This window comes from Phalacrocorax carbo, chromosome 5 (assembly GCF_963921805.1).
Source record: "Phalacrocorax carbo chromosome 5, bPhaCar2.1, whole genome shotgun sequence".
NCBI lineage: Eukaryota > Metazoa > Chordata > Aves > Suliformes > Phalacrocoracidae > Phalacrocorax > Phalacrocorax carbo.
Genome location: NC_087517.1, coordinates 30,398,705 through 30,423,214, shown reverse-complemented (window position 1 = coordinate 30,423,214; position 24,510 = coordinate 30,398,705). Strand labels below are relative to the sequence as shown.

The following is a 24,510-nucleotide window of genomic DNA, read 5'->3' as shown; positions in this document are numbered from 1 at the left end:
TGGGGGCTGTGGACTCTCTGTCACTAAAAGGCTTAAGTAACAGATACAGCTGTAAAGAATGATATACATGTTGCTGGCTCTGCCAAGATGGCCTGTTGAGGTATTTCCCCCCTCCTCCCACCTCATCGCCATGATTTCCCTGATATCTGGATAATGCATTACATTTGTTTAACACACTTCTGTTTTTCAATCACTGTGTTTCCTTCAAACTCAAGATCAGATTCCAGCACCAGCTGGGAGAACATCCTGGGTCTCTGCCATTTTGGTTCTAGGATGTCTAAGCTGACTGACCCTGGGCCTCTGGCTGTCACAAGAGAGTGTTTAGTCACAGTAGAAGTTTTGATGCCTTTGATTATATGTCCTACACTTCTTTTTCCGAGCCATAAAACACTCACTGGGGAAGCGTTACCATGAAACTCCTCTTGGGGACAGCAAGTAGAAATCCTCCTTTGCCTGCCAGGGTAAATGGAGATGGGGATTTTATTCTCATTAGCTGCAATCATGAATGAGAGAAGGCTGCAAGGAAAAGGCATATCCTGTGCACAGCTCTGAGGCCTCTGATGAAACAAAATGACACAAAATTTACAGATGCTAAAAATAGTAACATTAGTTTGATGTTGCATTTTGTCTTCCTCCTATAATACAGTAAAATGGCCTGTAATTCCCATTGCAAAATTGGCATGCGTGGCTCTGAAGATATCATCTTCATTGTATGTCTGCAGTGGCCAGAGTTACAAGCCAACCCACTACAGCGCTATGACGAGCCATACAAATAAATAGGTAGGGACAAATAACACCAGTTCCTCGGGGGCAGCTGCCCACCTTCAATCTGTCTTGCTTAGGTAGTGAGCTCTCCAGCACAGGAAACATTCTGTGCTTTGTGCAGACTTAAATTTACCCCTGGTGCATAGGAAGGTAATAGATTATGTTAATGTTGTTTATCACATTATATAGAATGTGACTTTAATTCAGAGATTTAACTTTTAAGTCCTTGCTGAGAGTGACATTAGTGTAGACTTAAAGAGTTTGCAGCTCTGTCTTCAGCCTGGCATTTTTAGCTGAGCTCTTGTGGCCTGTCAGAGGTAGTTGCTGTAGCACGAAAATGCATTGGAAAATATGTATGTGTTGTGGTTTACTTACCATCTTTGTATGCGTATTTCATCTATTAGTGCTAAATGCCTTTTTGGACAGTGATTATAGCTGTGTCACTAGTTGGGTGGCTTCACTGTTTCTTTCCTCCTGTTTATTGAATACTGCGATCTTCCGTGTCTTTCCCCTACTCCCAGCTTGTTTGGCTTTCAGACCCTCTGTAACTCTGGAGTCGGCAAGCAAAAATTTTCTTCCTTTAAAATGAAAAGCAAAACCCAGCCTAGGGGAGCTAAACTAACTTCTGACCATCTGTTAGGAGGTTAGTAATATCACTGCCTTGAACTATGGCTTCATTTCCGTATTTCATGCAGCAGCTTCTCTGCATTGTTTATATTCTGGATGAACGAGATTTTCCTACACCAGGATGCAATAGGAGCGTCATTTTTCCCCTAACGTGAGCAGATGTCCTATCTGCAGTACTAGCAATAACATTGCCACTTCCTGTGGGTGCAGATGTTGTTAGCAGGCTAGAACTGAAAGCGAGGAGGGGACACATTTCAGCCTGTGCCATTCAATGCCATGAATGCTACCTATGCGCCTCCTTTTCCACGTGTACTCTTTAATAGCGGCTGTCTTGGCTAGCAGGCAGGAAGGTGCCCTGGAACACAAATTTACTTCCTTTCTACTTTATGTAGGGGAGGAGTGCTTCCAAAATCTGTGTTGTTATTGTCCTCTGCAGTGACCTTTGCTTTCTCTAGATTTGTTTACAGTAAACCCAGATTACAAGGGGTATGTTACTGTATTGAGGGAAGGGGTGCCTGAGCTCAATCTGGCACACATACAAGTGTACATTTCCCCACTCTTATGTTTCAGGGCACAGCCCTGTGCAAGCCTTCCATCAGCAATTATTGCATTCTTTTTCCTTTTTATAGGAGGTCACTATCAAATCCTGTGACACATTTCTATCTCTAATCTGGCAGGCTGCCATTCAGACCACAGGAAGCCTTGGAGAGAAGAATATACACTTAGGGCCTTATTCCATCTTCATTATTCCCTACACCAGCAGAATTCGTTAAAGTCTCTGGAAGTTTGATCTGAATGGGAAGTATTCTGCCTGAATAGCACCCCTTATTGAGGCATTGTCACTGAGTCACAAATTTAGATGAGTGTTGTGGCTAGCAGTTTAATCTATACTGCATGGCTGTTTTTTCACACCAATACAGGGAGTGCTAATCACTTCTAATGGTCTAGCAGGATTGTCTGGCAGTGAGGGACTTCTTGATTTGAACACTGGACACTGAAGGAAGAAAACACAGTTCCTGTTGAAGAATTTATCTGAGAATTTATTTATTTAGGCGAGGAGGGAAATATTGTATTTTAATCGTTTTCAATAGGAAACACAACCTCACTAAAGGACGAAAGCCAGAGTTCCTTTCACAAAAAATATGCAAAAAAATACTGTGCTTTGGAGGAAAAGGAACAAAGACAAAACTGGAACTTGGGCATAAAAAATAGCAAGAAATGAAAATCATGTCAGGCAGTATTCATTGCTGCCAGTTAGATGATAATATGGAAGCCTTAAACTCCTCTTATCTGCTTTTTTGTGCCTTAGTGTATGAATTCATTGTTGTACTTAAAATGACTGCTAATCTTGTATATTATTGCTGTATAGAGACTTACAGAGAGATGGTAACTTTGTTTTTATGTTTGGATCATTGCCAGTTCATTGGCTACTATTATCACTTGTGACTTCATGGAGCTATAATTGCTGGGAATTAACTTTGCTGTTGTTTTAACCAGCAGAACTTAGCTGCATTTCTGTATTAATATTGTCTCAGTATTTCAGGGAGTTCTAGTCATTTTGGGGGGATTCATTTAATGTTTTCTTCTCATCATTTCAGGTTATTGAAGGAAAGCTGGCTCCTTTCCTGGGGAAGGTGATCAAGTTTGCCACCTCTCATGTGTACAACTGCAGCCTTTGTAGTCAAAAGGGTTTCATCTGTGAGATTTGCAACAATGGAGAAATCCTTTACCCCTTTGAGGTCATTTCTACAAGCAGGTACTGTAATGTCTGTCAGTTATACTTTTGACTCATGTTTCATATCCCTGTGGATTGTCAACCTCATGACCTCTTATTTAAATAACTAGGGACTGGATCCCACTAATGCACATTTCCAGGCAGCTACAACAGATTACTGGTCCAGGGAGGCTGTCACAAGCAGACTTGGAAATAGATGGGAAGAACTGCTTTCCAAAGCTTTCTCAGTCTCAGAACAGCTGTTCAAAAAGGGAGAAGTCCCCAGTAGCATCCACAGTGTGATTTATCCAAAGTTCCTCCGAGTTTGCAAAGTGTCCTGAAAAGCCAAATGGATTCTCTGGAGTGATCACAGACGTCTTTCTGGTACCTGATGTCACTGGGCCCATGATGTACTGGGATTGTCCATGACAAAACAATAACCATCTGTTCTGAAGTGTTTTCCCCATGAAATGTTATGGCAAATTCTCTGCTTTCTGTGTGCCTACTCCTCTGTGCCTATGTGTGCAAGATTGTTTGGTTTATTTTTTAAATGTCATTGCTATTCTCTCAGATGGCTACAAAATAAATTTAAGTGTATGCCAGTCCTAAGCTAAGGAACAGAACCTTTATTTCACGTTATATGGAGTGCTGCATGACAGATCAGGGACAGGAGTTGCATGGAAAACCTAGAAGAAAAATGCAGGAAACCAGAGCAGACTTGGCAGCAGCGTTACTACTCTTTTTCAAAGAGTACTCTTTTTCTCGGATTTTGAATAAAGGAGAGGTTTTGGTAGGTGGTTTGTTTTGTTTTGTTTTTTAACCTCAATGGAAGGACAGTATATCTGACAGTACAGCATTCCTCCATAGATAAGTACCTTTCTGGCTGTTTCAAATACAGTTATTTTAATTTGTTCTGCAAAGTGTTCCACTGAAGGGAAAAAAATTGAAGAGCCACCTTTGGAAACAATCAGGACCAGTCTGTTAAAAGCGCTTCGTTAAGAATCTGATTCCCTTGCGTGCACAAAGATGTTAAATTACAAGTAACCAAGGACTTCTCTTTAGGGGTTTTCAGCCTGACCTGAGTTTCAAAGACTGATTGCCCATTCTTGTTCCAGACTCTCATTCTAAAAAACGCATTGACAAAGCAGTGGACGTAAGCTAAACGAGGTGTGCAGCTTAGCTCTGTAAATGGTTTTCAAGAAAGAATGTATCTAGGGTTCATCATAAGATGATAGGCTGAGTTAAAAAGAGAGAGACTAAGATGACACAAAACACAAGATGTCTGTTGAGACTGTATAAAAGGCGATTGAATATATTCCTGAAAGATTGATGAGAATGTATAAGAATATTTGGGAAGACAAGTTTACTTGAAGCATCTGTGCGTTTGATTTGTCTGGGGGATTTTTGGTCACAAAAACGTTGTTGGGTGTATATTGTTCCCCCCACTTCAGCTGAGATCAGACATACGTTGCAGTTATAGAGTTTAAAACATTCTGGAATCAAATAGTATTTGTCAGCAGTTCAGTGAAAGCCAAAAGAAGCTGCTCTAGCTCCTGTTTTTGTGTGAATTAGAAGCCAGAAGGGACTTTTGTTCATATTTCACAAATGTGAAGTTGTGGTTGATGTCATGCCAAAGACAGTGGTCCTTGTTAGTGATTTTAATTAAAACACAGTCATCATGAAAGGTTCTCCATATTTCTCTTTCTTATTTTGTCAGAGGTTGTTCTGCTTACTCCTTTTCTACTCCTTATTGCTAAACCATGCTTTTTTCCCCAGCATTATTCATTTCCCTTCCTAGTTAGTTTTCTCATCTCATTACTGCTCATGTGTGCACATGCACCTCTGTGAAACTAACCAGATTATTTCAGTTCCATATTTTTGCTCTTTTCCACCTTCAGGCTGGAGGCAAGTCATGCCAACAGAGGAGCTTGTGTATTTTACTGTGCAGCTCCATTAGCTGCAGAGCAGTGAGGGAAGAGGCCAGATCGAGGGGTTTTGTGTTTGTTTCCATCTCTTACAGATGAGAGAGATTTCTGAGGTAGGTGTGCTGACCACTACGATGACAAGTATAAGGTGAGGAGGCTATTTAGAAATAGGTAGATGTACAGAGTAACCTGTGATAGATGGAATGGCAAGTCACAAAAGGTTCATGTGAAGACTTGCACTTATACCTGAAATTTCTGATGACATGTTCGGCTTTCCTTGTTAGTTAAGTGTCATAGAGAGCTCTGAGTAAACAGCTCAGATTTGTGATTTAGTTACACTGTTCTGAGTCTACAATGTGCAGTCAGAATTGACTACGATTCCTTTTGCCCATCAGGGTTTTCTGGAATTGCTGTCTACAGCATAGCATTCACATTTTGTACTCAATACTAGACTGCCAAGTACCCTGGCTGTAGCTGCTGAGTTAAGGAGGGAAGAGCAGCTGAGCTCTGAAGATCATGTTTTTCCTTCTTGCTTTTGAATGTTGCTCATTTACTTTTGAGCATGCTACTAATTCTACCAGCAAACTGGGATGTTAGGTTAGAAATATTTAAAAATGGGGGCATGACAGCTTTTGCAAATTTCACCTCTCTGTTGAATGTTTGAAAAGTGAAGTCTGCTTGTGGGGCGGGGTGGGGGTGGGGGGTGTTGAGCTGGCATTTGTTTTTTTCTGGCTACTTCCCTGACCTTTCTCACTCTTTGGAGAGAAGAGTGACAGCTGTCAGAGAGGCCATTACAATTCCAAGGTGGTTCTCCGCTGGCTGTTACCTTTCTATCTTCATGGTCTCTTAGGTCAGCTTTGAGGTGGAAGGATTGTTTCTTTCGAAAACGTTCTCAGCAGTTTCTGGAGGAGTCTTCAGTAGGAATTTATGAAGGATGGGTCTTCTTTAGACAGATACAGCTGAGAGAAAAGTAGGGCCCCTCTTGAGGGCTGGAGTTTCTCTTTGGTCAGGTTATTTGCTTGAGAGTCAATTTTGTCAGTCCTTGAGCAAACAGAGTGAATACCTGGGTTATGCACTCCTCAGGGTTTGAATACACATATATTACATACCCTTCTCTCACTAATCAGCATGACACATTCCTTTGTTGGCAAACAGTTCCAAACCAAACACAATCAGCTCACTTAATTAGCAGGTCTGTGGGCTGTGCTTGGCAGGCTCTTTACATCCCGCTCAACAATACAACGCAACAGTTTGCTGCCTTGAACATAAGGGTGGGCTCACAAAGTCATAAGCTTTCTAATGATATTTCCTTTATGTGGATTTTCTTGAGAGGTGGCCATTCTACACAGAGCTTAATCAAAGCCATGTTTCAGTAGTTAAACAATTTTTAAAAAATTGTTCCATGCTTTTGGATGCCTCTTCCAGTTAGTTTGATTCCTCTGTCCCCCGTTCTCTTTTCTGTCTTACCCATATTAACATAACAGTTCATCAGGGTTCTTTCCAAATTTCACAATTTTGACATCTTTTAGAAGGCCTTTAAATCATGAGAACTATATTTAAAGCCTATTGAGTTAATTACTTGTTTCATGGACCAAATTGCCAGCCAATATAAATTCTCTCAGCTCTGCTTTTGCTGGAGCTCTGGCAACTTAACCTGAACATCTACCTCCTGGTTTATTTCTTGGACTAAATTTGTCCCAGGCTTAAATTTAGCAAATAAATGTATAAAGTTGTCCTATTATATCACTAATTTTATTTTTACAAGTGTTGTGACATGAATTTAAATATCCCTGGTTATAAATTGGCTTGTTAGAACTACCCTTGCCCATTTGTTAGCAGCCAGGCACTGCCCTTCAAGTTGGTCTGATATTGCTTCTTCATTAATGTGTTTCTTTCTCCTAAAATTAAAAAAAGCAGAAGTGAAAAGAAAATGCTTGGGTAGTGGTACTGTTTTCTATAATACGTGGCAGTATTTGTTTTATAACCTAGAACAATTTTTAACAAGTTTTAAATCTTAGGGAATACAGAGAAAAATACCATTGGAATGAGAATAGAATTATTAATTTAAGAGGGTTTTCTGTCCAATCAGATGAGTAATTATAGTTATGGTTAAGACTGTTATGTGCTACCCAGTTAAGAAAGTTCTGGTCTTGCCTGTGTGTCGGCATCCTAGTGACTACTTTCACAGGCAATTGGTTGTGTTTTGCTGGTAAAGCTACTTGCTTGGTTAAGAACTATTTACTCAATTCCTTGCCTTTTATGTGGTGACTATAGATGTATGTGAACCGTGGAGAGTTGCTCTTTTGTGTTAGTGTTCATTTATCATAGCTAAACTGTTTTCACTTGGCGAAGTTAATTTGTTCTGCAGATCAGTTAAGACATGTAGACCTTTTAAGATACAAACCAGAAGACCCAAGTTTAAAATAGACGTGCCACAGAACAGGCTTGACTGTATCAACCAACTTGGATGCCTCTATAATCTTTGGCCACCATCCTGATAAGACCTATGAATGTACTTAACTTTACACATAGTGAGAAGTCTTACTAAAGGCTCTGAGGCTGTGCTTAGCCTTATGTGCATGCCAAAGTCTTTGCAAGATTACAGCTGACTGTGTTATAGATGCTGTGTCACTGGGAAAAAACAACTTCTAGCATTTGGGAGAATACTAGGTGGAGAGACTGAAATACGTAGTATAGCCCATTTCCAGGAAATACCTTGGCACAGGTCAAAGGCATCACTCAAAGTACATAATTTTCCCTCTTGCTTTGATTAGTTTGTTTTATGCTAGACATCCTTTCCCCAAGCCCAGTTCACCTGAGCTGTGCTAGTAGTTTAGTACCTAATTTTTGAAAGAGCTTAGCTTATCGGATGTTGATAGTTAGTTCAAAACACCCTGAAGTGATCTGCTCAGCAGTTTCTTTAAAGAAAAATAGGCTTTTAGGTAGATGTTAAGTTCTCTTGATAATTTCGTTTCATCTGAATCTGTCAAAACTGGTCAGAATCTTCTGGCCCAGATCTTCTGATTTTTGTCTCTGTAGGGTAGCGCAATAACGTTATCTAGAATACATTAAAAAAAAGAGATAAAGTATACTGGCTTTTTCATCAAGCATTTTATTTTGGAACTGAATTAGCTTTAGAGGTCAGTTTTACCTGCCTCATGTCAGAGTGGTACTAACTAGAACGTTCAGCATAAAGGCAGATACTTACTTCAAGTAGGAAGGTCTCTGCAGTGCTGCCTTGTGCTCTTTCCCACTGGCTAAATGGGGCAGCCTTCTCGCTTCCAGTTTCTATTTAGCAGCTTTGCTGCTGCGCCATCTTCCTCATTTTAGATATTTCCAACTTGCCAGTCAAAACCTTTTAATGCTACCTCCTCCTTCCTCATGCAAATTCCCCTTTTAAGGTAGACTTCTCCATCTCCTAAATATGGTTCCTTTTAGATCAGACAACAGCTCTTCAATTGTTTTTTAGCCCATGAAATCCAACACTGCCAACTCTAAGTGCTCAGAAATTCTAAGATTACCTTAAGAATCTTGGTTTTTATATACTTACTTAGCTTTTTTTTAAATGTTAAGTTCCCTTTTTCCATCTGGGGTCCTGGTAGGCATATCTTCAACATTACAGCAGAGCTACAAAGTCCAGATGCTTTTGCTTTTGTCTTTTATTAAAAGCATAAATCCTGGCTTAATCACAGGATTTCCAGACTTGAGACTTACATAAAAATGCAAAATAGTGGAATCATGCAGTCAAATCATAACAGTTGAGGGCAGTATGCTAATATTACTGTTAATAGTATTGCCTGACTCTGCTTTTAGATCTCCAACCACCACTTTGTGAATACAGTGTATTAATAATAGGAGAGCTATAGGGGCGACGTCCTGTTCATGGTGTGGCAGCTAGCAGAGGCAGAGGATATATGTCTGAGCAATGTAAACGCTTGAATCTCTGTGGCATCTCAGCCTCTCCAGTCATTTGCAGGTAGTGGATCTACCATGTGTAGGGCTTTTCCCCTTTCCAAAGTAACTTAGCTCCACTGACTGAAGTGTAATCGCATGAGTTTCAGATTAAATGTTTTAATACTGATTTTAATGTCCCTTTACTGATCTGTTGTGAACTGCTGTGTACAGGCCGCATTACTTGGCTTGGGATCTCTGAACTTAGACAACTCACAAAGTGCAGTACTGAGGTTGACAGTCAGTCCTTAGTTCTCCTGCTGGATCCAAGTATGGAGATATACGTAGATAAGTGTAGCATAAATCCCTGCAGCCACAGCTGGAGGGGGAGCTGAGGAAACCCTTCCTTTCTTAATCAGGAGTGACAGAGCTCTGCGAAGAGAGGTCTGGGAGCTGCAGGATCCCTTTGCTCCTGCTTGACCCTGCTGCCATGCTTCAGTGCAGTAACTTGGCCTGTGTACACAACTGTCACGGGAGGATCGCAGGTGGTTAAATCAAGCTGTTCTTGTTCAGCCCCAGCCCATAAGCAATTACTCTGTGAGCACCCGAAACGAAGTCCTGCTCTGCAATTTCTCTGGGTCTAGCAATGGAGGGGTTAATGAGGCTCCCACCCATTGCTGGATGCACTGGTGGTTTTCTCTCCCCTCCAGTGAGCTGCCCACTTTTCCCCTCATTTGTGAGGCTTTAATATCTCTGACCACTTTGCACACCTGTTGGATGCTGTTGACCTTGGCAGTGGATGCTGGCATGACAGGATGAGAGGCAAGAGACAGTGCAGACAGGGAGTGCAGACAGGGAGGCACCCAGTGGCAAGCTGTGGCTGTCTGAACCAAGATAGGGGCTATTCATTCATTTTCCCTCCCCCTGCCTGGGGTGCTTCTCCAGCAGCTCAGTCTAACCCACACTGGGTAAAAGGGAGCAGACCCTGGTCTGGCAGTTTTCGTGCAGGGATGCCGGGTAGTGTGTCATTCAGCCATCCTGGGTGGCATTACCCGAACAGCAGTGGTGGTGGTGTTGCTCGACTTGGTGAGTCCCATTAGTGCAGGCTGATGGTCACCATACACCCCTTGCTAGCTGCCACCTGTAACCAGCTCACCCCTCCACATTGGTTTCCCCCAGCACATGAGCTGGCAGTTAGTTATTTGTGCTGTTTCTGTACCCTCCAGGGCCAAGCCAGGACCCAGCCATGCCATTATAAATAAGGAGCATCTTCAAGCTCTGCTGGCATATCAAGGGTAGCCCTGTCTGATGAGCAGGTATTTGGAAAGGAAAACTATGATTATGCTTTGAATCACCACTGGCTCTCTGAACACTGAATTACTCATTTAGAGTGAATTTCAGACATGTAACAATTTGAGGGGTGGGGTAGTGGGGTCTGCTCTGTTTTTGTTTGGCCTTTATTTTTTTTTCTCCTCTTCAGAAGCAAATTTTTTAAAAGCAGGCCTGAAGTATTAACAGTTTCTATGTATGGTATTTTAAAAAAAAAGCCGTTTCTAGTAAAGACCATAGTAAGTGTCATACAAGATATTATCTTAACAAGCTCCTTATAGGGACAAATCAATGTCATATTAGTGCCAACTTTCTTCCATTCATTTACTACATGGTCGTCCCTCCCTAGGCAGGCTCCTTGTATTGGTTCCTAGGCAACTGTAATAATATTCTTGCACGTGTGCATCAGGCATTGATTGCCTTTGGGGCTTTTTTTGTGTTTAAGGGAACACAGGCTAGTCCATTTTTCTTCTCTTTGTGTTTTGCTGAAGTCTCTGAGAGTTTTGAAGGGTGTGCCTGTGATATTCACAGCTGAGCAATTCAGAAATACTTGCAGACAGGCCCATGTGCATGGCATGGGATGGTCATCATGCTGGAGTCCCTAAGCAAGGCTTACTTCAGCTACTGTGGCTTGCTCTTTGGGGTTTTTTAATAGCCAAGTTACAGGTGGCTTAGTGTTTTAGATGCTTGGCAAATGTATAGCATCATCTCAATAAAACATAATGAACAACCCCACTTTATCTTGTTTTTACTCTTCATGGAGGGAAAGAAAAAAAAACCTGAAGGGTTCTAGTCAGTGAAGCGTTCAGCCCTAAATCAAATCCTTATTGAAATTCCTTTCAAGGGATTACTTGAGTAAATATGTGCAAGGTCTGGCACAGAGGAAGTGCTTTTTTTTTTTGAATGAAAAAATGAAAGTTAATATATAAAATTACAAGAGAAAGGATGGTGGGTGAATGTGGCACTGCAGTGAGACAGGGGAGCTCTTTGCCCTTCCCAGCTGTTCTAAGAGCTCCTGGCTAACCTTGAGCAAGCCAGTTCACCACTTGTTTCCTGTTTGTGAGGTGGGAATGGCAGTAGATCTGTTATCCACCATTTGTTCATTTCAGGGACAAACAGCATAACCATGAGCTACTTTGATTCCCCGCTTGGTGTTTGGAAGCCAGACAGCTACAGCCCATGTTCATGGTACTGAAGCTGTCCTAATAAACCTTGCAAGTCCGAGCAGCTTCCTCCCAACAAGGTCATGCTGGTCAGTCTTTCAACCAGTAAGGTTCCTAAGAGACAAATAAAACTGTCTCTCAGATGAAATCCTGGGCCACCAGTTGATCATCCCTGGTTTATTTTGTCTGCTTAAGGTGGAAGGTCTTTGAGGCCTCTTTGTGTTGCACCCTCCTCTTTAAGCACCTGATCTTACCCATGGGCACCTAAGTGGTGGTGCAGTACAGAGGAGAAATATGAGTATAATCAATTAGTTGTGCAGAATCTAGAATTACTTGAGCCATAAGCCTGTGAAATACATGAGGGAAGCATGAAAAGAATTTGCCAGAATTTAAAATTTGCCAGACAGTGAGAGAGAGAGATACATATATGTATGTTTCAAATGCCCAGATTTAATGGGAGATACTAACATTGGCATTTCCTCAGCATACAAGGATTTTATGCTTTTAATGCAGAAAGGCTTTTCTTTTGTAACTAGTAGTGGTAATAATAAGAGCGTTATAATGCCAGTCTGGCTGTGGAGAGCTTTGCCCTTTCTCTCTTATACTTTTCAGTGCAATAGAAGTTATTTAGAGGATTGAATAATTCTCCACATTTTTGTTATTCTGGTTTTCAAGCAAGTAAAACATCCTTAAAACATAAAACACCCCCTATAGTCTCAACTGAAATAGAGTTGGTCAGGAAAGAAGAAAAAAAGAGAGAAAACACCGAAATAGAGAGGAGGCTATTTCAGATGCCTTCTTAGAAGACTGAAAGTCTGTATGAAAACAACATGCAATGTTCACCAATTCTTCAAATAATGTTTGAAAAATAGCAAGATGCTGTAAATGTGCAGTATCACAATATTATTTATTAAAGAAGGAAACATGAAAGGCCTGAATGGCCATAGGCTCATCAGCTTATTATCAGTGGTATATAGAAGTCTCACAAAGATGCAGGGACTTTTTGGCCTCTAGCCAAAGAAGAAGTCAGGATTCAGAAATAATACCTGAACTGTGGATTACCTATGACAACAGCAGTGGTTAAGGGAAAGATAACTAAGTGTAGTGAACTATTTCGTGAGCCTTTTATAAACTACAAAATATATGTTTTCTCCAGAGAAAAATAAAACATTTTAGAATACTGAGGCTTGAAAACAACCGTAAAGACAAACTGTGAAACTCACATGTGGAGGTAAAATTAGATGCCAGGATTAAATAAGAAGCAATCTATTTGTCATATTCTAAGAAGGAATATAATTCTGGTGGTGTATTGGTATCACTGGATTCAGAATGGTCAACCAGTTGGAATTTCCAGGTTCAGGTAAGACTGACTGTATTTCATATGATGAAAAGCAAAGCTGTAGAAGGCTTGGGATAGTATAGCTCCATCACTTCAAGGGAGTAACTTACCATTTGCCCAAAGGCAGAGCAAGATAAGCATTGCCCCCCTGCCCTGGTGACTGAGGGTTTTTTTTAGCAGTGAGGGGATACAAGCATGCAGTAAAGGCTGACCCAGGTAGCCTCTCTACCTGTCCCTGTGGAGAGCAAGAGGCAGCTTTGCTCTCCAATTCAGAGCACCGTTCTCCTAGACTGCTGTTTTGTTGTCATCTGCACCCCGTGCTCTGGGCTGGGAGTACATCAGCCATCACCAGGGAAAGCAGAAAATTGGTCTTCAGAGTGGCAGTCACACGGGGGGGCACCGGAATGGACTGATGATGGTCATGATGGCTGCCGGTGCAGGGGACTGAGATCCAGAGCTGGCTGTTTGCACTGCCTCTGATTAGTGCCTGACAGCGTGGGGTCCTGGTCAGAGCTTAAGCTATTGCACCAGCTTTAATAAATAAAAGTGCAGACATTTCTTTTCTCTCTTTTGGTTCCGAGTGATGTGAGAGAAGGCTGTTAATTTTTTCCACTGAGCTTATTTCTGAAAAATTAATTCATATTCATTTAAACACCATCAATCTTTGTTTTCTCTGCTGATGGCCTTTGGGGAGAGCAGGTGTGCTGGCTCCTCTCTTATCCTGCTCCATCCATTTCAGCAGCAATTTCTGATAAGTTTTGTCACCTCCATGCATACTGTGGAGAAATATTGAGCGAATGTAGGGAGTGGCAATGCGAGAGCACAAAATTACACTCCTCATCAATCATTACCCTCTAACAACTTCCAGGGTACTGTAAATTGCTGACTAACAAGGGAGAATTAGCTTGATAAAATCACCATTAGTGTCAGTTCAGAATAATGTAAAGTTTTAAAGACACTGCTGTCCTCTTTGTCTCGCCCTCATCCATCAGTTCATGGAGATCCCAATCCAGCAAAACACATAAGCCCATGCTTAATTGTAGGCAGATCAGTAATCCCAAGGAAATCACTGGGATATGAGTACTAAGCATAAGTTTATGTGCTTCACTGGATCAGGGCCATAACACACAGTCCCTAAGCACAGAAATTGTAAATATCTCTGTGTGAGCCAGTTTCTTGATTCAAACCCAGATTTAGACTCAATAGCTGGACTTAGAAATATGACAGTCAAGTTTTACTGCAGGAGAGCATAGTAATTAGTAGATATACAGTATTATATTTAGCCTTCTCAAACCTTCTTTTACTTACTTGTTACTTGAGTTATATCAGTTTATGCTAGCTAGGAATGTGCCTCTCTAAACCTCTGCATAGCCTTCTCAAAGCTCTGCAGTTACTAAAATTTAGACCATGTTTGGACCCATGCATAAAACTTTTAAGTGCAGCCAGATCAGGAACAGTTTTTTAAAAGTTACAGATGAGGTGCAGGTGAAGCTAACATAGCTAACAGGTTGTATTAGCTTATAGACGTCTCTCAGTATTGCCAGACTGCATACCAAATACTACAGTTTCTGTTATGGCTTCTCTGTGTTTGAGGTTTGTTTCTTCATGTTTTCAAGGAAAAAAAAAAAACCCAAACAACGACAACAAAAAAGCAAACAAACAAACAAAACAAAAAGGCACAAAAGCTCAGAGTAAACAAACAAAAAACCTACTAAAGATACAACAATTGACACTTGGATTCTCCTATAGTCCTTTGATTACAATAGCTGCAAAAAAGGAAAAGTATGAGACATTTTGAGACTTCCCACAGAATCACCAGGGTGACCAGTGCCCATCATTTGTATTTCAATTTGATGTTTTGTTGCTTTCGTTATTTGATTATCCAACTGGAATCTAAGACACTGATGCTGTCATCCTTTTATTTTTTTCATTTGGTTATAAAGCTGTAGTGACTTACTTATCGCTACGTTGAAAGGTTGAGAATGTCCGTCTGTTTAGTTGTAGTGAACTCCATGATCAGCAGTTGTTTCATTGCTCCACAGCCATCTGGAACTGGGGCTTGACCTACTGTGACATTATATCCGTTGCCTCAGAGTGCCCTAAAAGTAATTCAGTCATCTTGTTTGAGCAGTTGTTTTGTTTGAAGTCTTATCATCACATATGAGAACAGAATAGCATACCTTTGAATGCCAGAAGCTATAATTGTGTTGATCTAGTCCAATCTTCTACAGGACACAGAGCAGAAAATATCACCTACCTCTGTTTCATTTTTTTAACTTTGTGGAATGACTCCTCCTACTGTTGCAGTGGGCTGTACTTTTACTGTTTCCAGAATAGCTGACCACTGGAATTTCAATGAGGACAACGCCATATCTTGACTGTTGCAAATGCTCAAATATATCTTAATGGAAATGAATGTTGTTACTCTTAATTTACAAACCAAAGCAGCGAACTCATCTTTCATAGAACAAAATTGATGTCTTATTCTGTGATAGATGTGAATGCTAGTTAATAAGAAGATAAGTATTAATCCTTCTCAAAAATTCTGTCTGTCAAGCAGAAGTGCTGGGACAGATTCTCAGCAACTGGAAATGGATGCAAGTCACCTTATTTTAGTGGTCCAGAGTAGATTTGCACCAGCAGAGGTGTGGGCAAGCGTCTTCTACAACTCCACTCTTATGAAACATGGCACTCTTTGAGCTATCAGAACTGTTTGAAGGAACGTCTACTGCTCACAATCCATGTGAAGTCCATTGCATGCTCTGGTCCTATTTTGTCATTCATTTTGACACTAATTTGTGTTTGCAGGTGTGAAAGCTGTGGTGCTGTCTTCCACTCTGAGTGCAAAGTGAAGGCTGTACCATGCCCCAGGTGTGTGCGTAAAGAATTGCAGAAGAAGCAGAAATCCTTCTGGAGGCGACTGAATATGGACGAAAACTTCGAAGAGTCTTGCAACATGTTTGAGTTGTCATATCAGAACACATGAGTTCCTTAAGGCAGTGGCCAGCCTGAAGAGAATCCCTTTCCCAGCTGCCAGCTCAAGCAACTTCTCAGCTTAGCCAGGCAGAAATCTTTCTACAAAATAATATCTGACCTTCTTCATCTGTGAATAGCAGCCGCCAAAGTGGCCATAAAGCCTTGTTGGCTTTGAAATACCAATGGCTAAACTGCATTTTGCGTTGAAGTCCAGCTGCTAGCTCTCATACAAAATGTGGTTTACTTGAAATGCTTTAGGTCTAGCTAATTAAGCACCCACCTTTTTCTTTTCCACCTCTGGAGAAGACTTTTCCTCAAGGCAGAAAATATTTGCTGCTATGACCACATTATTTTTAATATTGTTTATTTAGAATTGATGAATCATCTACTTATTTATGTGTTTTATTTATTTATTATTAGCCTTGGCAGAGGTTCTGGTGAGGTGTTTCACAGAACCCAGAAGGGCAGGAATGATTTTAAACCCACCTGCTCCTTCTCATGTGGACATGTGGTTCTATTTCCTCATGTTCCCGTAGAGCTATTTTTAAAGGATCAGCGTATTTACACATCACTCCTCCCAGAGGAAAGAAAAGTATCTCTCGTCAAACCTTTTTCAGGGTGCTTGCCAGCTGAAGACGCAGAATAATTCCTTCAGCTATGTTTATATACTTATAACCACTCCAGTGAACTATTCCATATGCAGATAAGCAGGGGACTTGCTACTGGTTTTGTTCAGGCTGGGTATGTCGGTCAAACTCTTTCACTGAAGTCCATTGAGTTCTACCCTTGTTATTCTTGACCTATGTGAGCCCATGTCCTCATCTCCAGTAACATGATGTTGGTTCTGACCTCCTGCTAGTCTCATGTTTTAAGACATTTTAAGTGTCCACATTGGTTTTGGTTTTGTTTTGTGAAGTTTACTTTAAATGTTTCTCTAAGCTGAACCTGTTAGACTGATAGTCAGGAAAGCGGTCTTGCCCACATTAGTTAGAAAATATCCTCCAAAATTCTGAAAACTAGTTTGCTATGCTCATGTGCAATTTGTGTCCTGCATTCTCTGTGAGCTCTAAGGGATTTTATACTTCTGTAGTGACCTCCATGGTGGAGAGTGAGGTTCCTCGAGGTACAGTTCTGCTCCACACACCTGAAACACAGGGAAGTATTAAACATGGTAAATTACATATATTATGAAAGGGGAGTACGTGATGGATTTAACTGGGGAGATGTGTGTCATCACAGGCAGTATGTTTAATTCACCTCGTGATCTCTTCCCTCCAATTCACATTCTTAACTCTTTCTCCAGACCCAGCAGTAATGTGTGTATTACATACATATGAAGGCATTCACATATATATACACACATACATCTATATACAGAAAGCTAATATGGTTTCGGGAGAAAAAAGCTAGTCACATGCATGCATATTTTTTCCTCTCCTCACATAGGTTTGTGAAAATGCCGAATACTGATCTTTGCTCCCTATATAATCTGCAGGCTGTTATATTCAAGGCAGAAAGCAGTCTTGATCATTGAATCACGTCACTAATTGCTGAAGTATTTTAAATAAAAGAACAGGGTACATCATGCTTACATTAAAAAGTAGAATGCTACAACAGATTGTCTTGTACTGGAGTATAAGAGGTTACCTTTTCCAGCCTCCAGTCAAAGAAAGTAGCTGAATCTGAGCTTTCTCAAATCTGAGTGCAACTACTATATATATAGAAGCATGTTTATATCTGTGTATGTTAGACAACCAGTGCCTTTCTTTTCCAGAAGTCCTTCTCGCAGTGGGATTCTTTGGAAGGAAGTGAGGGTTTTTCCATGTTCTTGGCAAAATAGTATAGGGATTCTCTTATCTAATAGACCTGGTGAATCATGCACCTTTGTCAGTAAAATTAATACTTCCCTTATACAGGGATGCCTCTGTCTCAGCTCACTGTTCCTCATGTGAAATGAGTTGCTTTTGGCTATCATCTTTAAAGATACAATGTTCCTTGCAAGTCCATTCCCACATGAAGAATTCATTGCATGTTCACAAATGCAAACACTGGGGAAGTATTGTGGAATTAGTCATGCAAACAGGAACTGCAGTGGTACTGGCTGAATAAACAGTACGCTCCCATGTTTTTCAGCATGTGTCACCACAACTAGTCCTGTGGCAAAGCCAGTAGCTCTGAAACCGTCAAAATTTGGCAGGTACTATTTTGAATTAGCTCTAGGCATAATGGTGAGTCATTAAAGAAAAAAAAGTGGTGTTTTTCATATCATCATACTCTGGTATTTAAGATACCTTGCTGCACTTGTTCATGTCCAGCTCGGTTTGGAGAAGGCTGCTTGTGTGTACTCTCAAAAACCCAATGGAGTCAAGGAATCAAGGTCCAGATACTGCAAACTATTAGTTATTTTAACAGATGTCCTGATCTCCAAAGTACCAGTTGAATGGGTGGTTAGATATTCTGGTTAAATTCTGGAATAACAACATAGACAGCATTGGAGTTACTCTGGGTTTGTACCAGTATTACAGAACAGTTTCTTTGCTAACTAAGATTTATGGAAAAAAGGAGGATGATGTCGTCAAAACTGCTGAAATCAGTCATGGGCTCAGAACCACTGCCATTACTACCGGCAAAGTGCAAAAGAGTGTTGTTACGCCATGCTGGCAGCACCCAAAGCTTTATGTAAAAGGATAGTGTACAATACAGATCAGATTCATTTCTTTAAAATCCAATGTTATTGTAAACAATCCAGTTCCTGAAATGAATACGCATTCATTTCTACCTTGGAAAAGTAATACAGCTTCTTATGGTAGGTATAGGAGCAGACTGTAATGTGGAAGATGCTTTCCTCTCAGGGATGCCTAGCTCCTATTCAAAAGTTATTCCATGTGAGCAGGTCAGATAGTCTCCTGTCTCTGCCTTTCATAAGCGTAATGAAAGGCTTGATCCTGCCCTCAGAAGGTGTTGATGCAGCAGGAACAAGCCCTATTCATTTTCCAGGATTGCAAGGCAAAAGAACAAACAAACTACTGCCCACATTACTAACTCTCAAAAGACCCAATTCTAAAAGGACAGTTTTCCTGTGAGAGCCATCTGCTAGCAGGAGACTCAGCCTGGGGTGCTATAGGTGGTTTGTGCTTCAGGCAACGCTGTACCCTTGCGTGGTTGTCTCTGCTGCACTAACAGCCCTGCATGCTGGTCCCCAGTGCTACTCTTCCCATTCTGCAGCCCGTAGCCTGCATATAGCTATGCTCTGCAAACTTCTGGGTGGACATCAGTTGGTGAAGTACCTGGGGTCTTTCCAGATTGCACAACTCTGTCCCTACTCACGCACACAGGTGAAATTACGTATTGGTCCTTCTAGTCTCTTCCTACCCACGCATGAAATAAATATGAGCAACAGCATTTCATTGTGAATCAAGAATAAAATGTGCTATTTGTCTCCTTCACAAAAAAGATGCTTTCATAGCCGATGGAGGAGGAATTGATCTGTACATCCAGTTACTGCTTTTGTTTATACAGAACTCATTATCAGTGTAGAATTAGGGTGCTTCACTGCAACAGACTGTAGCCTGACCCTCTACAACTGATTAGAAACTTCTCATCTCAGCTTAGTTAGTCTGAGATTGTTTTAATCTAGGATACTGTAGAGATCCTTATTCAACTCTCTTTTCCTCTTTACGCTGAACCACTAGCTTTTTTTTAAGGGGGAGAAGGACCTACCTAGGGTATGCAAATCACAGATTTGTTTATATATATATTACCAACCTATAAAAGAGAAATTTGGATCTTCATGTAGAAATCGTTCTATTGCTTTTCTTTGTCTGTCTTAGGTGATAAAAAATGATGGCTTTGTGATGTGACACCATATCCTAGCTGGCACATACCAATATGAGCTCATTGCTGGGATGATAGGAACTGGCAGTGTCAAGGTTTTTCTAGATAAGTGAGAGAAGGTACTTTTTAGTGAGGAACTTGAGATTTTCCACAATATACCACAGGCTCTGACAGCCCTGTAAGGAGTGAATCATCAGGGTACCTCCAGAGCTTCTCCTGTCAAGGCTTTTCTTAATATCAGGGTACTGTGTGTATTATAATGGATTGATGTTAATGTCCTGAAAGACGTAGAGAAAAAAAAAGCAGAGGATGTCTGTTTACAATGAAGTGGGGGAGCTGCACAGTTGTATTTTGCTTTTTCCCTGTAGCAATAGAAGCCACCAAGAGTTTCCCAGGCTTCCCAAAGTCATGGCCTGGATTGCGGATGACTGTTTATCTTTATAAAAGAAATGTAATCGAATAATCATCATAATCTTCTCTCTTTTTTTCTGCTGCCCAGTCCCCTCTCTCTCTTTCACTGTCTCTGTCCCTGTCTTTGCTCACAGTGCTGAGCCTACAGCTAGACTTTGAGCTTCAGAGCTCATTGTGTTGCTTCTGAACCAGTCGAGTCTGATCATTCTGTCCTTTGTAATTTGCCTTCCAATTTTCCCTTCCCAGTAGGAGTGCCTTACAGTACTGTATATTAGTGTCTACTTCCTATTTTGGATTTCCTGATTAAATCTGCTGTTCAATTAACTTGTAGGCTTAAAATGAAACTCCTCCATGGCTGCGCATGCGCTTTTTCAGGGGCAGCTGAGTAAACCAGTTTGTTTGTTCTGCCCTCGTGAGCTCTACAGGATGCATAAACCAGCTCTGAAGACACCAAGCTGCATGGAAACCCCTCACTTTTGCTCAATTTGGTGCCTTAAATTTTCAAAAGTGAAGAATGCCCTGCCATTATGCAGCATGTTTGGCACTGGACCTCAGAACCCTTGCTCATGGCAGTTTCCATCTTGCTAGGAGTGATGACCATAAAATTTGTTTACTATTTGTGCTTTGAGAGGGAAATACGAGAAAGGATAGCATGGATATGGCATTGATTTTTATTACATGTATTTTGGAGACTAGATGGGCTTCTCTTCAGCCAGAAATGTGGTTGTGCAGTGTGAGACCTTCAGGAGCTGTGTATGCATAATAATGGCAAGCACTGGGCATTAAAATGGGATCAGGTCACGGGCAATTTTTCTTCTCCTGGAACCACTGGCCAGCCCACTCCATGTGGCAAGGGACTCCCTACCCACATGGCACAGCTGGGTCCAGTGCTGTGGGAGTGAAGGCTTTTCCTCAAAGCTTAATTTTAATGATTTCCTGAAGGCTAACCCAGTGAGGGTTTGGTCAGTATTACCTTAGAGGGAGGGTTAACCTGCTTAAATTTTAGCATTATTTGCTAAAGTATGTGGCTAACTCTTCCAGCGTGCATCAGCCTTGGGCACCCGTCCCTACTGACTGTGATCTTTTAAGTCCACGTTTGATACCAGTAGCAGGAATCCCATTAGAAAATGGCAGTGTGGTCACTGCATTTTAGCAGTGTAGTGAGGAGACGGCACAGATGATAACATGCTACATCCTTCTTTACTTGAAAACCCTGGTGTGCACACTGGCTCGGGTCATATCTTAAAACGCCGGTTTTGTCGGAATTCCTTAGGGTGGCCATTAATCCAAATCGCAAAGATGCCGCTTGTGGGCAGCATCAGAGAAATCTAGGACTGGAAAGCTATCAGCTGTCTCGGACCAAAGTGTATTAGGCCTTGTCTACGTGCACAAGTGTCAGTGGCTCATTTATTTATTCGTGTCTAATCCATGCGTTAAACCAATATAAATCCTTGAATACACAGCATTGTTTTGGTGGAAAAAAGATTTGCTTCAGTTTTGCTTATGTGCTTGTCTACAAAGTTGATCTTGCTTAAACTAAAGCATGTTTTCAGACTGATTTTTAATGGCATTGATACCTGTGATGGCAGGTTAGCTTATACCAGTCCTTCTATCCTTGAACTAAGCAAAAGTAAGAATTCATTATCAAAATGTGTGTTTGAAGGTTTTTAAGCGATAAAGGCAGCTTCCAAATAAACTTCAGTTCAGTTGAGGCAGTTAGAGGCTGGGGGAAGCCAGGCATGAGCCGCAGGGTGCAGTGCCTGGTGCTGTCCCTGGCAGCCCAGGCTTTCCTTTCTGCCTGAGCACCAGCTCACCTGCAGCACTTGTAATGGATTTTAGCATCACTGGCAGCGCACCCCGAGTTTTTGGAAAACTGTTTCATGTGTGTGCTACTCTGGTAACTTATTGGCAACATCATTATGTGTGTTTCATTGTTCTTGTCTTTATTTTGGTTTTTGGGGTTTGGTTTTGGTTTTTTTTGTTTTTTTACTTTTGACAAGGATTTTTTTAAATTATCTGCAACTATTAGGCAGTAGTCTTAATTTATTACTGATGTGTAAGAACGTTATAATTTAAATTCAGTGAGCTGAATTGCTTGTTGACACTTGAGCAGGGTTTATTTGGGTTCACTTGTGACAGCATCAGAGCACCAGTCCCTCATGTGTAAAGGCAACTCTCAATAAACACTAAAAAAAAGTTACTTGTTCTTTTTAATTTGCCTTCTGGTGGGTACTGCACCATGGGTAGGACAAATTTTGAAAGAGTGCTAGTTTCCTTGGAAATGCTAATCTACTGGTGAGTCTTCCAAATCTAAGCAAATTATTATATTTACTGTTCCTGGGTCTGAGCCAGGAGGTCTCTGGAAGTACTGTCAATGACTGCATCAGGCTTTGTAGGTTTGGATTCCAAAGTGTTTTTTGAAAGCCACAAATGCCTGGATTTTTAATGGTGCTGACACCCAACAGCTGCTCCCAGGGGACCTTATTGGGAGCTATTTTTGTCGGGCACTTTTGGGTACGGAGCTCCTGGGAGGCACTTGGGAGGCACAGGGAGGCAGCTCCCCACTGCATGGCTGCATGGCTGTCACATGGACCTCTGCCAAAACGGCCCAGGCTAGGGGCCTTGAATCTTAAGGAAGGGAGGCATCCCTCAGCTGGACTGAAGGGACCACTGAAGGGCGAGGGGGGCAGGATTTTGCCCACATTGAAAGGGCTTGCGCTCCAACCGACAGGTGTAGCAGCAGGCATGATTCCCACTCTTTTGGGTTGCTTCTTCCAGTGCAGTGGCTGAGGAGCTTCTGCAGCTCCCTGGAGCTGTGGATTTGGTGACTAAGGATTGCAGCGCTGAGCCGTAGTGGAGCTCATGGGCCTAACCCCCTGCCTGAGGGTCCCCAGAGAAAACCACACTTACACTTAGCCCTGTGCTCTCGTGGTCTTCAAAGAGAAGGATATATCCCCTCCCTCCCTGCCCTCCTGCCCTTCCTCAGAAAGACCAGAAGTCCACCAGGAATGTCAATCCTCTGTCCTGCAGGAACCTTTGGACTTCACCCCTGTGATGAAATCGGCTACAAGCAAGGAGTTAATGTTTGACTGGGACCGCACAAGGAAACCATGTGCCAGATCTTCTCTTCCTCCTTATTTGCTTTACAAGGTGAGCAAACTCCATTATGATGTCTCCTTCCCCTTTCACTGCCACCTCCCCTCCTCATTTCACCCTGTAAGAGATGGTGGGAAAAAGCATCAACACAAAGCAGAGACCATGGGGTCTAGGGAGCCCTGGGAGGAGCACTTTGGTCGTTTTTTTTTTTTCTGTCCTGTCATGACTGTATTTACACAGCTTCTTCCCTCCTTGTTGCCCCTTCCCAGCATCTCTGAACCATAACTGAAATGAGCTGAAGGGGCATATAGCTGTCACGGGCAACTTGGGGCTGGAGTTTCAAGCAACATTTCTTTTGGTTTCAGTCAGGAGCTGAAGTGGGAATTGTCTCCCTGTTGTGCATTGTCATTACGTGAAAGCTGTGCCATCCAGTGAAGTGTAACTCTGCCAATAAAACCTTACATTGGCAGCCCTGTTCTTAACTCCTGCATGCACACTCCCAAAAGCCATGCTTTTTGGGTTGTTCTGTTAATCATTTGTGTTAATTTATCACCTAGCCTTTCAAACAACAGGCCACAGAAAATACTGGTCAGATTGTGCATTGCAGCATGCCCCCTCCCAGGTCCCTTGGGAAAGAGTAGCAAAGTGGCATTTGTTTCTGATGCTGAGCAAGGGGGACAGACTGGCACGCACAGAGTATCCACCCACCTTGTTCTCTTCATAGTTGGTACTTTGCATGCTGGTGGGACAAGTCAGTGTTTTATAGCCATATAAGCTTATGTGTTTGGGAATATTAGATCATGGACAAATCTTGTAACCCCTTAGGTCCAACAGGCAGTCTTTTGGATTTTGTTCTTTCATGTCATCATTGCTTGTTAAACGCTTTTCAATAGGCTGATCCAGGAGAGTTGATCATCCCTTCTGGCCAAGACCCATGAGTGGTCTTTTAGTTCATATCACCTGAGCATGCCAAGCCAAGCTCCAGCTCTTCTCTCAAAGGTCAGGACAGTTGGTTTCTAAAAAATTACACTTCTAGCTCTTAGACCAAAATTAACAATGTTTGGTTTAATACGGGAAGTTGACTGGTTTTCTAAAAGGTGGCAGAACTGAAATGCAGACTTTCGTCTGAGAAGAAGTGACAGTGTCCACAAGTTTGTGAAGTCCAGAGGACGCTGTCTAAAATAAATCAAATGCTACAATCTCCTTATCCAGAACTGTATTCCAGGCTTAAGGAAACAATTTTTTTTTCTTTCAATTTTCCCATAACATGTATGATACAATCCCGATTACAGTATAGTAATAGGTTAACCCAAATGGAGCTACCTTCCTCGTCCTTTCCCTAGGGATGGAGAGGGACCTTCCAGGTCTGAGGCTTACCATACCTTTTCAGTGAAAGGCACACTGAGGGCAAACAAAAATATTCTGGGAGTGTGTGTACAT

General features: G+C 41.7%; 1 protein-coding gene and 1 long non-coding RNA gene across 2 annotated transcripts in view; both read left to right on the top strand.

The window, feature by feature from the left end:
• Positions 1-20,448, top strand: part of PLEKHM3 (pleckstrin homology domain containing M3) — a 90,589-nt gene extending 70,141 nt beyond the window's left edge. The window contains exons 8-9 of the mRNA XM_064451845.1: positions 2,991-3,148; positions 15,562-20,448. Coding sequence (XP_064307915.1) covers positions 2,991-3,148; positions 15,562-15,739 — 336 coding nt within the window. The 3' untranslated portion in view covers positions 15,740-20,448. The remainder of the gene's footprint in view (positions 1-2,990; positions 3,149-15,561) is intronic.
• Positions 20,449-22,972: 2,524 nt separating this feature from the next.
• The window catches only part of LOC135313397 (uncharacterized), a 38,875-nt gene continuing 37,337 nt past the window's right edge, over positions 22,973-24,510 (top strand). The window contains exon 1 of the long non-coding RNA XR_010373037.1: positions 22,973-23,124. This is a non-coding gene — a long non-coding RNA (uncharacterized LOC135313397). The remainder of the gene's footprint in view (positions 23,125-24,510) is intronic.